We start from the raw sequence: 13,676 nt of genomic DNA, 5'->3' as shown, positions 1-13,676 counted from the left end.
TCACCCTCGGGTGTCTTGGAATTTCACAGCCATGACACATTTCCCCCGGAGACATGTTGATGCCCTGTTGCCAACTGCCTGTCGAGTCCACGTCCCTGGGCGGGTCTAGCAATGTCCATGACTCCTCCTGTGTGCACCCTACTTCATGACAGAAAGAGTGCTGAGGCCTTGCAGTAGTGGATCAAAGGATGCATGTCTGGCTTCTCTGCTTTCGTCCAACCCATTGTACAGACATTGGCGAGTGGAGCTGCGGAACCCTTTCTTGGGTGCAGCTCACCGGAGGTGCTGCCCAGCCCCCCCCCCCCCCACTTACTCTAGCATCTCTGCTTTTCGAGTCAGTATTTAATTACTTTCACAAACAGCATGGTGGCAGCTTCACTGATACCCTGAGAGAAATCTTCTCCTGTGAACACAAGTTCAATCATTGAGTCTTGAATACTGCTCAGCCTCGGGAGTACAGGATCCATTATTTTGAGATGCTGACGTTTAATTTCTCAAAGGCCCCTCAGTAAAAAGGAAATTTATCATCCTAGGGTCATTGTCTTCAAATCATTGTAAAGGAGAACAAACCATCAAAGAATGCTTTAAAATGAGTGAAATAGAAATTTCTCATTTTAAATGGCATTCAACCATTTATTTTTTCAAATTATTTTACTCTGTCAATAAATTTCTATTTTACTACATTAATCACCATAGTATTTTTGTTATGGAATAATAGATAGTTCTTTATACTTTAGTTTTAGACAGATTCTTATGATTCATATAACTATGACTACCATAAAACACGAATAGCTCTTAGGAGCACATGAGATACAGTTTACTTAAGAAAATGTTACCTGTAATAACAGTGCTGTAATAACAGCGCTCAAATAATGTAAAATAAGAGTAAAATTTACAAGTCAAATCTTGAAGTATTCAGAATTTTACTGATAAAAAAAATGACAGGAAAAATATAAATGATCAGTCCACTTCTATACAAGTGAAAAAGAACAGAGGCAGGCCTGAGGTCTAAACCCAAGGGAGAGCCTTGCCTTGTCTTTGGCTCCATGACTTCTGGTTTTTGCGTGTAGTCCCATGAGCAGAAGCACTTCTCTCACATTTAAGACCTTTACCAGAACCTTTCTATTTGGCTCCATGTGCCAAAAATTATTTTGACTTTTTTTCTTCTTAAACAAGTATCTGAAACCACCCCCACCCAGTGGCATACTATGTATAACAATGAGCTCTCAACACCAACCTTTAATTAATTTTTCAGATTCACTTGTCACACAACAAAAAATCAAGGGACAAAGGATGAATGTGAATGGTTTTTACCAAGACAAATTGGAGGAGGAATATTTTCAGAATCTATTGGGCAACTAAGACAGGCAGTCCTAGATAGAATGGCAGCTTCCTGTATTGGATATATCAGAACAGGCCTTGGAAAATCGTACCTGTAATTACTTGAATTTTGCTTAGGGGACTAATCAGTCTTGCTGCTGGATTAAGGACTTAATTTCTGCATTGTTGGTAAAGATTCCTATTCTGCCAGGAACTCAGAGAATACAGAAAAGTTAGTGGCAGAAGTGACAAGTGAGCTGTGTCCAATGAGGTCCCAAATTACTTCTATGAGGCAGTTCATCACAGTGACCTTTCTGCCATCTTGGAAGGTAGTTGAGTGCCAACACTGAGCTGATGGCTCTGAAATGAATATTTATGATCTCCAGCCATAGAGGAAGAGACTTAGAAGAGGGAAGACTGAATGGAGGGGAAATGTATCTGTCTTTTTCAGGGGTTGCATAATGAACACCACAAGTTGATGCATAAATTTATGCATTACACAGGTGACTTAATATGCCACATTCTGACACTTCCAATCAGCGCGCCATCCTTTGGGAAGGCACCTGTTGTGTGCTCAGGCACAGGGACTGTATCTCTGTATCACGGGTGAGAGCAGACTCTCTTTCAGTGGTGTGTGCAGGAGAGTAAACTGCAATCCGTCATTGCTGACAGAGTGGTTCCAGGTGTGCATTTGCTGGGAAGGCTGCTCAGTTGTACTGGATAAAAGGGAGAGAACAGACGCAGAACTGTGAGGGCAGAAAGGGTGGCTTTTAATTTTATGATGTCTGTTTCTACTTGGAGAGTCTGGGGCCTGGCCTTTTTCTTTTTCTCTGCCAAGTGCCATCTATCTTTCAACATTCATTGTGGAGCCATCTGTCTGTGATAACTCACCCACCTGTCACAGGTCACTTAAATTACCAACATAAACAGTACCAGCAAGGTGATGTCTGGCCTCACTAGTTAGAATGATGTGCGATTATTTTAGTTTGAGGTATGCCTTTTCCGCTGTTGGCTATCTTCTCCTTTCTATTCCCTTTAGTCCTAGACAGCTTCTGTTCAAGTGATGGCCTGTTTCTAAAAGAAAAGTTCCTGGCACAAAAGAAAGTGAACATTCTGTCCAAATCTCCCCGTCAGGAGTTGTGGGGTTGAGTCTCCTTGGCCGAGCCTGAGGTACATGAACATTGGTGAACGGGGAGGATGAGATCATCCAGCCAGGCTCACCTTGCCTGGGGCATCTCAGAAACATCAAAACTACACTGAGATTCCACCTCACCCCAGTTAGGACGGACATTATCAAGACAACAAATAATAACAGATGCTGGCAGGGATGTGGCCAAAAAGGAGCACTACTACACTGTTGGTGGGAATGTAAACTGCCCCATCCACTCTGGAAAACAGTATGGAGGTTCCTCAAAAGGCTAAACATAGAGTTTCCCTAGGATCCAGTAATCCCACTCCTGGGCATTTGCCCAAATGATCACAAATAAGGCCACACTAAAGCTACCAGCACAACTATGTTCATTGCAGCATTATTTACCATAGCTAAGATGTGGAACCAACTCAGATGCCCCTCAGTAGAAGAACGGATCAAGAAAATGTGGTATATATATACAATGGAATTCTACGCTTCCATCAGAAAGAATGGCATTGCCCCATTCTTAAGGAAGTGGAAAGACTTGGAAAAAAATAATACTAAGTGAAGTAAGCCAGACCCAAAGAAACATGGGCTTCCTCATTTGTAAGAATTAGTGTATGTCTAAGATAGTCCTAGCAGAGGATCACAATAGCTCAATAGCAACGTGCATATGATCTTATAAAATGATGCTCATTGAAATGAGTTCCAAGATATGGAAACAAGAGGGTTTTTTTTTTTTTTTTAGCCAAAGTAATGTACAGAGAGGTTACAATTTCACACATTTTGTTTTTGTTTTTAATGTACTGTGTGAAGTTATTTATTTTTTCATTTCTCTTTTCCCTTTGGTTTATCCCCTGATGTCACTGTTTTTGATTTGGTACCCCATGTCTTGTATACACATTTATGTGATTTGGGGAAGGTGAATCACAAAATGGTGAGACAAAGGAGAAAGGGTAAGCCAGTGCAACAACAGTGATACTCACTAGACACTATGCTAGAAATGACCTTTAAGACTTGGAGGGGGAGGGGAGTCAGGAGGGAGGGAAAGGGAGGAAATGAGAGAGGGGGATAACACTGTTTGACAGGGAAGGTACTCACTACCTTATGTATGTTACTATAACCTTTCAAGCACCCTGCACATCACCTTTACAATTAAATTAAAAGAGTCAGGACCTCCGTGCCACCTGCAGGGCAGAATGCAGAGTGGGGGAGGGGCGGCTTCCCAAGGGAGCCAGTCAGCTGCTCTCACCAGAAACAGAAGGTGACCAGGGAGAACTGACCAGTGGCCACTAAATCCTTCTCCAGATCCATGAGGGGTTGCCCATCTCTCATCAGAAAACCGGAAGAGCTGAAAATTCCAATACTTTTGAGTAGCCAAAGGTGCCCTGGGTGGGAAATTCCACAGTGAACACGTACACCATGTCACAGGTGAGGTAAAAGCACCGTGGGTCTTTGCCACGTGGAATTTGAATGGCCTGTGCGTTTAGACTTGGGTACTGCCCCCAAGATGCCTCACATAAAAAACCAAAACAGGGCTTGGAATATGGCCTAGTGGCAAGAGCGCTTGCCTCGTATACATGAAGCCCTGGGTTCGATTCCTCAGCACCACATATATAGAAAAGGCCAGAAGAGGCGCTGTGGCTCAAGTGGCAGAGTCTTAGCCTTGAGCAAAAAGAAGCCAGGGACAGTGCTCAGGCCCTGAGTCCAAGGCCCAGGATTGGCAAAACAAACAAACAAACAAAAAAAAACCACACTGGTCCCAACCATCCATTGTAGGTAAAGCAGACTCGTATTGTCTTTTCTGCTCTGAATTTTAACACTGGCCTTAGAAATATGCAGTCCTACTGAGTCCTGTTTAATCTTTTAGCCATAGCCTTGAGCTCTCAGTGCCTAAGGAGTTCTAATCTCCTCTAACTAGGAAGGATATAATCACTAGAGGTCTCAGCAGAGCCCCTAAAGTGATGGAAGAGCTGAAATCTGGAGGAGAGACCCCAGGCAAAGACCTGCCTCCTTCAGATTTATATTGAGGCATTCCCCAAAATGGTTAGTAGCCCACTATAATAACCCAGGTGAGCTATGCTGGAAATTCAGTGAGGGTTGTGGAATACAGCTATGATAGCACATATTGCCCATGGCCTGGCGTTCCTGCAGAACGAACTGTGTAAGCAATAGCATTTTCAGTTCCCTTTCGGAGGAAACCATGTAGGAAGAGGAATTCCCAGGCCAACATGGATTCTGTGGGGACCTTTCTCCTTGGCGGGTCTCCTCAGAGACTCTTTGTGAGTCCCTTTGTTCTGGAAATGTGGGTCATTCTCTATGGAGAAGTGTTGGAATCACACACAGAATGGGGTGTCTGAAGCATGGGGGAGAAGGTAGGTCAGGAAGGGAACTCTCCTGAAAGAGGGAATGAAGACAAGTGAGGATCTCCTTGTAACTCAGCAGTGAATAGTAAATGCATGTGGAATCTCCTATAGGTAAAGTCTGTCCTTAAAGATGGTTTTATACCGATGGCTTTTTTTTTTAAATCTTGGGGAGTTTATAATGTACTTGTGATCATCATCTCAGAAGCTATTTATGGAAAAATAAATGAAGGACTGGACAAGTTAAGATGGGCATTTCCATGGGACATGTTCAACCCAAAGACAGATTTGCCTTGCCTGGCCTTTTCTTGCATCCCCTTAGCCTCTTCTGCACCTCCATTGATATTGAGCTTCTCAAGCTACACATCAATTAGGGTTTTTAAATGGGAGAAGTCACACGAAATTTCCCCGTGGATGAAAGTCACAGAGACAAAAACTTCTTGCAGTTCTGACCATCTAGCGACACAATGCCAACTTTGCCAGGTAGAGATTTGTTTCTGGAAGTATCCAAGCAGAATTTGGGTTACCATCTGTCAGGGACTGAGGAGAAGAAAAAAAAATCTTTGATCAGCAAGTCAAGTCAGAGGAAAAATAATAAATTCATAATAATCCTAGCACGTAGAATATTTTCCCACATTTTCTCCTAGGTATATTTTTTACTAGGCAAAGCCAAAACTGTGCTTTTTTTCTACTGTGTTTTATTTACATCAACAAAGCTTTCTATCTTTCTCTTACAACTGTATTTGTTCTTAAACCAAACTAAAAATCTCTCAGGTTTTTTCCCCCTGAACAATGGGCATTTCTGAATCCAGGATTGTAACACAGGTGTGAGAGTTAATGTTTATCTTAGGGTAATTCACTCCATCCCCTTTATTCTAACACAGGCTTAGTAAGGAGCTCAGTAGTCTTAAGCTTGTATCTTCTTTCCCCCATCCATTGTTTTAATGACTGTAATCATTTAGCCCCTGCATGCAGAATTCACTTAGGATTATTGTTGGAGAAATCGTGCATGGGTTCCTCTGTTTGTCCTGTGATTGCACCAGTAAGGAGAGCACCAAGGAGTCTTGCCTTGCTTGTCACTTAGCAGCTAACACAGGAATAAGGACCAGCAGGTCCTTCCATTTTTGTATATCACATAGGAATGGCAAGAACTCTAAGATGGCATTTGCTGAAATGTGATCACTTCTCAGGGCTAGGGGCTAGGGGCATTGGAGTAAGAACCCCTCTGAGAGCTGGGTTTCCCGGGGTGATTCAGGGATATACGGCTCTCACTGGCCATTGGGGTCATTTGCTCCAGAGCCCAGCAAAGGTGAATGTCTACAATGAGCTGACCCATTCCCATTACACATGGTGAGTTTTCATATCGACAGTTCTCCCCTTGAAATCCACCAGATCCCATGCACATGAAGTTTGATAAGAGTCTTAACCATATTTGATTAATTTCTCTCGCATGGATTAAAGCTAATCATGGTTAATACCAGATTTGAATGGAATCAACTACACTTTATTAGCATGCTTTTGCTTTGGATGAGTCTAGAAATTCTTCTTTGTAGAAAACATGGTTCTGAAAACAGTACTGAGGGATATCTGTGTCAGGTATGGAAATTGGTTTTAAATTGGCATTTAAAGTTTCACCTGGGGAAGTCAGGAATTTATTTCAATATAAAGAACACCTTTCTTTAGCATGGCATCCTGGTACATTTTATAGCAATTTCTTTATGGAAGGACATTTACTAGAGGAGACGGTATTGAAAAGGAAATGCTAAGTATGCTTTCAGTTTCTGTTCTGTATCAGAATCTCTCATAAAAAGAATGTATCCATCCATAGTCTTCTTTACTATGAAGATATCTGATATGCATGCAGTTCCATTTACCTAGTGGCATTAGTCTATGTTTTTAGGGAAAAAATAGACTTGCTGACCGGATTATTGTCCTTGCAACCCAGGCCTATGGTTCATAACTGGTGTAACACTTGATATATGATGGAAAGCTGTTTGTTTGATTAAAGACATGGGTTCTCGATGACTTATGTTTCACATTTTTTCTCACATGTGTCTGTTAGGCTACAATGAAGTATAAAATCACTGCTTATTAAAACTGGAACTGATGGCCCTGTTGTTTCGTTAACAATGATTTTCCTGGAATTTCCTTTTTAGTATGTTACAGTGACAATCATGCTCCTATTTACCATCATCTAAACTCTGATGTCTCTTCTTAATGGGTAGAGGTACTGCTTAAATATTATTAAGTACATTAATGGCATAGAATTGGCCAGCTACACTTTTATTGATATCTGCTTCAACGTAGACTCCCAGTAAATATGTTTTGTAATCAGCTGACCAAAATACTCTTTAAGAAGTACATGAGTAAAAACAATATAAAGTGATGAAGAAGAGCCACAGGAAAAACGATAGCTTATAATACCAAGGAATATTTGATTGTTTAAATCACTATCATCACCAAATACTTGTTATCCAAGAGAAAGGTGGCATGATCTCGTGGACCCTGTGGTATTTGGAGCGCTTTAAACTTTTTCATGGCCGGGCCTGATGGTTCACACCTGCAGTCGCAGCAGCTTGGGAGGTAAAGGCAGGGGATTGCGCAGGAAGCACTGAGACCCTTTCTCAGCACAAAACAAAAGAGGCTCTGGCATGGCTTGGGGGTCGAGTGCTTGCTCAGCGCTCGCTCCCATCCCTTGTATGACAATGTTCCTTTCGTCATGGTTTTGGCATAGCATTCTACTTTCTCTACAGGGATTGGCAGATTGGCTTTCGGTCTTGTCTTAGATGACATCGAAGCTGTACCGTACAGGAGCGAGGTGATGGGTGTGTACAACTTAAGGACTGTGTAGATGTTGACCCAGAACTTGTAGAAAGGGAAGTCTGTAGCGGGATGCTCACACACACAGAGCACCGGGGTACCACTGCAGCCCAGAGAGTATAAAGAATATTGGCTTCTGATAGAATGCTCACATGTTGTGGCCACTGCAACTTTGCTCTCCATTTTCACCAAATTGGCTTTGCAGTCAAAGGCAGTCATCTGCATCCAGGTTTCATCTGGGCCCATCAGCCATTCTCTTGGAAGCACAGCCTGGGCATCTTCTCTTTGCTCCCTCCTCGTTCTGTAAATTGGCCTTCTTCTCAGCTTGTACAAGCTTGTCAAAAGGAAGAAAACAGCAATATGTACTCATTTAAAAATGTCCCTTCCTTTTAGTTCTGTCAGATCTCCTCGGGGCTACAGCTTCAGAGAGCCTGAGCCCAGCTCACGCTGAGCAGAGCCAGCAGAAGCCTCTGAAATATTGAAAAGGGTGCGCATAACCCTTCATGTCTCTCCGCCAGTCTCCGCGTACCTTTGCACTCTTAGAAAATCACTGCTTAGAATGGAAGGAAAAAAAAATTAAGTAGCCAGTTAAGATTGGGTAAGTTCCTTACATCACAAGTAAGCATAGACATCATTTCATTTTCCTTGATGGCTGGGTAATAGCCCATGGCATGTACATATCTCTGTTACAGAAAATCACACATATGTAATATGTTACATACATTTCTATATATTACATATAATGCATGTTACATAAAACCATACATGTACATTATATAAGATTAGATATAAGATATATATATGTCACATTTTCTTTATTTACCTTGGGCACTTTGGCTAATTTCACAGTTTAAACAATAAATAAATATAAAAAACAAGGATTATTGAGTAATTTGACCAAATTTACTACACACATGGTATAAATATGAGTGATATCCCTTTGGAGAATTAATTTATACTAGTGAAAAGTAGATAAGGGAAGAGACATACTATAATAAGCATACGTTGCAGTCAGCCATCTTTGTGGTCATCTTTTGAATCAAAAGCATGGTGCATATCTCCCATGAAGTATACTTATCTTCTGACTCGTGTGTGTGTGTGTGTGTGTGTGTGTGTGTGTGTGTGTACATGCACGTGTGTGGGTGCATGTGTGCACCCGCACGTCCAAGAATACCTTAAAGAAGATAAAAGAGGCTAAACAAAAACAAAGCAAATGATGGTCCTCTGCGTTTCCCCTAGTCTCCGTAGTCCTCAAGCAGGGGCTGGTACCTCAGTTGCACTTAGTGGGAGAAATGATCTGTAATGGGTTGACTTGCTCCCTATTAAGAATCAATTGGCTTTCACTCCATCGCCCTCAGTTCTTCTTGCCCAGTGTGACAGGCCTTGTGGGATACTCAGAGTGATTTATTTGGGATTTTCTGGTGTGAAGTAACCGACTGTGAGACAGACCGCTTCCCAGTGTTCCCTTGGAAAAGACCCGCTCTCGAGATGAACGTTGAGAACGTCCGTCTCAGCAGATGGCCTCGTGTCTGGTGACACTTGGTCAGGTCCAGGAGCCTCTTGGTGCCCCCGCAGTGTCATGATGGGCGACTTAAAAATAAACGTCATGAAAATTGATGCGACAGTTTGCGAAGCCAGCGGAGCTTGTCTAGGGGCGTTTCGTGGAGGGCCCCGCGCAGTGACCAGTAACAGCAGTCAGCGTGTAGCACAGGGGCTCGCAACATTACCGTCTGCTAGCCCAGAAGAAAATAGAATTTATGTGTCCAAACCTATCTCGGCTGATTCCTAAGGGAGCAAATCCTCAACTTTTAATCGGAACAATGATCGAAGTTTTCTTTTTCTCTCCCTGAATTTAAAACAAATCAATAAATTCATTTTCTTACCCTATGAAATGCCTGATGTGTTAAGCCCTGTTCTTAGGTTATTTGTAACATAGACACATGGAAAAAAAAAATAGATCGGATCCCTTCTCTGTTTGATTAGGAAAAATCCTGACGCTTGTAGGATGCTATTATTGTTTTATTCCAAATCAAAATACTGGTTTCGAGACCTTTCTCGAGATTTTTTTTACTAAAGCGAAATGTGGAAAAGCATTCCGGAACTCCATCCAAAGTAGTCCCCGGGAGGGGATTCCACTCTCACCCACCGAGTGTGCATTTTGTTCAACGCTTCTGTAGCAGGAAGTAACAAGCAATCATGTTTTGAAACAACTTCGCTAAATGACGGTAGAGACAGCTCAACCAGGTTTGAAGAAATGGTTAATTCGTGGTGCTCATTTCTTCTATTGTTTTCTTAAAGGCCTCGATCAGGGCATCGTGGATTGATTTTAAATTAGAATTATAATTATCTCTTTGCAAATGAATATTTGGCCCCTCGCTTAGTCTCTTCAAATAAAGGTGAGACACAATTAGATTATACCCACAGGCCTCTAGTGGGTAAAATATACGGTAATTGATATGTAAATCCTTTACTCATAATTCATAGCGTTTGTCGTTTGTAAGTTGTGTTTGAGTTCCGCGTTCGGATCTCATAATCATGTTCTCATGAGGTCAGGCGTGTATTAAAATCTCTGTAATAGATCAAACAGAAGCATAGCATGGAAGCCGAGGGGAGAGACGGCAGGGGTGAGGTATGAAGGGCGGTGCTCACGTCACAGACACGCAGTGCCTCCAGCCTCCCGGTCCAGGGCCCCGGAATTACAAGGCTCAGGATGTGATGACTAAGTCACCCCCTGTTATTCCCATGGTTGGGGAGCTGCCTGAGCGCCATAGAAATGCCACCTCTGCCGGGAAGCCCGCCTTGCTTACATGGATTACCATGCTCTCATTTACAGACACTGGCAATTACAAGTAAATTTACTTAAGTTTCCATTCTTGAATGAAGTAGGAAGTTCAGGAGGCTGATCCTTTCCATCTCCTGACAGTGCCATCACCCTTCTCCTGTAAATCGCTGCCTTCTGAGAATCACATGTTCACACTTCCCAGGCCCCTGCTCACCGCTGGGCCTTTGCATGCTCTCCCGGTTGGGATACGCTCCTAAGAGACAGTGATTTGGGCTCTGGTCTCAGCACACTGTCATTCCTAGAGAGCCTTGTCTCCACTGTTGCATTTCTCACCTCTGCTTGCTTCATGGAATGTAGCATTGTTCCATGTTAATCTGTTCGTTTATGGGCTCCTTGCTTATAAACTCACTGAGGGCAGGCCGTGGTTCAGTCTTCTTCAACACTGTGTTCTCATATCCTCATCAGCACCTGTCACATCATAGGTACATATTCAACATTGGTGGAATAAATGAATGAGTGCCTCAAATCTTAGGTTCAGTGGGCCAGCTCCTCCTCTCAATCCACAGAAGAACTAGTGCAAAACTACGTATTATGCTTCAAGTTTCATGTAAAATAATCTAGTGTGCTCCAGTAATTGTGTGTGTGCACATGTGTGTGTTTGCGTGTGCTCTCTGCTTTAGGAGACACAAGTTAATTATGAAGCATTTATTCCATGACATGTTTCTGCTTGGGAACGGTATCTGTAATATGGACAAGCTGTTCATGTCTATATCCATGGTGGCTGCAACACCACCTATAATGACATGGCGTAAGTACTTTGTAAGAGCGCACGTGATAAATGGATGAGGAGATCATGTGTGTTCTTAGCACGTGGACACACACACATTGCTGTTGGAGTGTTGACATCCCTCGTCTCCTGCAGCGAATAACTGTGTCTCTTCTCTCGTGCACAGGATTACACCTTGACCATGTACTTCCAGCAAGCCTGGAGGGATAAACGGCTGTCCTATAATGTGATACCCTTGAACTTGACCTTGGACAACAGAGTGGCAGACCAGCTGTGGGTGCCCGACACCTACTTCCTGAACGACAAGAAGTCCTTCGTCCACGGCGTGACGGTGAAGAACCGCATGATCCGCCTGCACCCGGATGGCACGGTCCTGTATGGCCTCAGGTCTGTAGTGTGCGCTTCACCATGGAGCTCACCCTGGCCCGGGAGGCGGTGGCCTCCTGTGGGAGGTGGGAGAGTGTCAGCTAACGTGTTTCACCAAGAGCCTTAGCCAGGCCCCCCACGTTCCTCCCGAATCATCTCCCACGCCCAGTGCCTGAGCCTACTATACCGCTGCTTTCCTTAAGCAATGGGGATAAACCACATACAAATAACCAAGACACAGAATTTTTTTTTTTCCTCTAAAATGGAGAGAACATGGGAATCTCAAGTGAGGACTTGAACGTGGCAGATGCTCTGGTTTATAAATTGCCCCTGCTCAGTCCTCACTGGCTCCCTGTGCTCAGTGGCGGGAAGTTCACCGCGCCCTCTGACCTCCGAGGCGCGAGCTGACTTGCCAGTGAGCACACCGGTGACCTCCTGTTTGTGAATCGTGGATTTATGCCCTCACGCCTGCCTCCCTTGGGAAGGAGCGTTGGGATGTGATGCTCTTTGGGTGGGGATAATTTTTTTTTATTTTAATAAGGCAGCTTCTTTCCCATTTTATTTGAAATTAAACGCGCTAAATGGCTTTCTGGAAATAAGTGAAGAAAACGCATCCATATCTTGTTCTGATAATAGTATAGGGTGCAGGGTTTTTCTGCATTGTAGCTCGTGACCTTCAGCGTCTGTTTGCCTCTGGTCTCTTCTACGTGACATACCTGTGACAGGAGAGTCAGGAGAGTGGCCGTGCGCTCATGGGAACAGCATGATTTGTTGAGTGAGCATGCGACCCGGCCATGCGTTCGTGTACAGGGCCGGTCCCTCTGCCTGCAGCTTCACTGTCTTTGCTTTTAGCATCCTAGGTCAGGTCAGCTGTGGTCTGAAAGCATCAAGTAAAAAGTCCCAGAAACCCAGTGTAAATTTTAGACTGTGCGCCGTTCTGAGCCCCATATGGAAGTCTCACTACCATCCAGCCACCCCCCCCAGCCGCCATCTTATCTTGGTTGCCATGTCAACATCATGGGAGCACCGTATCCCATTCAAGGAACCCTGGCTGCTCCTGAATGATGGCCTTCAAGTGCAGGAGTGCCAGGGCTAGCCATTGGTCTGTGTAAAGAGAAACTGTAAAGTTGTTCCTTTAAGTGAAAGGGTGAATTCTGTTGACAGGAAAGAAGTTTATGGGTTGAGAATGCTCACATCTAAAGTGAGAATGGACATCGTATCTAGGAAGTTACGAAGGGGAAAAGCAGTGGGTGCTTGGCTCTATTTGCCTGTGTCCCTCAAACTGGAAAGGTTGCCTCCACGCCGGGTGCTGAGTGCTTCACTAACATGGAGGCGGCGTTAAACACGCCACAACTAGAAAGCCCAGTGGCTCCATGAGGACCCGGGAGCTCAGGGCTGCCAGGATTCAGGATGTGCCTGCAGGTTCTGGGATAGGCTCGAATAATGCTTTATTTTAGTCTTGAACGGTATTGATATTCTCAAATATAGGATACGATTCCATCCCAGCTTCTCTGACAAAGATACCATCCTTAAGCTGCATTGCTTGTAAAGTACAGAAATCCGTTTGCCATAGTTTTGGAGGCTAGGAAATCCCCGGCGAAGCCACCCGTGGGTTCTCTGTGTGTTGAGGAGCCGTGGCTTATTCGTGGAAGAGCCCTGTCTGTCCTCATCTAGAAAAGCAGAAAGCAGAGCAGAGGCTGCTTGCAAAGGAAGCCATTCCGGGCTCCACGCTCATGATCCAGTCCCTGCCTGAAAGCCGCCCCCCCCCCCCCCCGCCCACATTATCCCATTAGTGATGACGTCCAGTCATGAACTGGAAGGAAGGAAGCATTCCAGCCAAGTGCACCTGCACTCTCGGCCATAGAAGATAGCTCAGTCGTCCCATTTCATAATGAGTTCAACCATCTCTAGCATTTTAGTCCCCTACCTAAGGGATCTCCTTCAGGAGGTTTGGCCAGCCTTGGGCAAGAATGCTCTCGTAAGCCAGCGGCAGAAGTAGCAGTAAAAGATCTTCAGTGGCAGAATTCCTGGCATTGTAGGAAGCAGATATTTCATTCAGATAAATTAGATTGTATTTTCAAGTAATACTGACCCAGTCAGGAAGAC

At 43.9% G+C, this 13,676-nt stretch overlaps 1 protein-coding gene across 1 annotated transcript in view; it reads left to right on the top strand.

Moving 5' to 3' along the window:
• The window catches only part of Gabrb2 (gamma-aminobutyric acid type A receptor subunit beta2), a 118,340-nt gene that overhangs the window by 31,742 nt on the left and 72,922 nt on the right, over positions 1 to 13,676 (top strand). The window contains exon 4 of the mRNA XM_048333980.1: positions 11,371 to 11,591. Coding sequence (XP_048189937.1) covers positions 11,371 to 11,591 — 221 coding nt within the window. The remainder of the gene's footprint in view (positions 1 to 11,370; positions 11,592 to 13,676) is intronic.

Source organism: Perognathus longimembris, chromosome 25 (genome assembly GCF_023159225.1).
Source record: "Perognathus longimembris pacificus isolate PPM17 chromosome 25, ASM2315922v1, whole genome shotgun sequence".
NCBI lineage: Eukaryota > Metazoa > Chordata > Mammalia > Rodentia > Heteromyidae > Perognathus > Perognathus longimembris.
The sequence above is the reverse complement of the archived record's forward strand: the minus strand, read 5'-3'. Positions and strand labels throughout refer to the sequence as shown.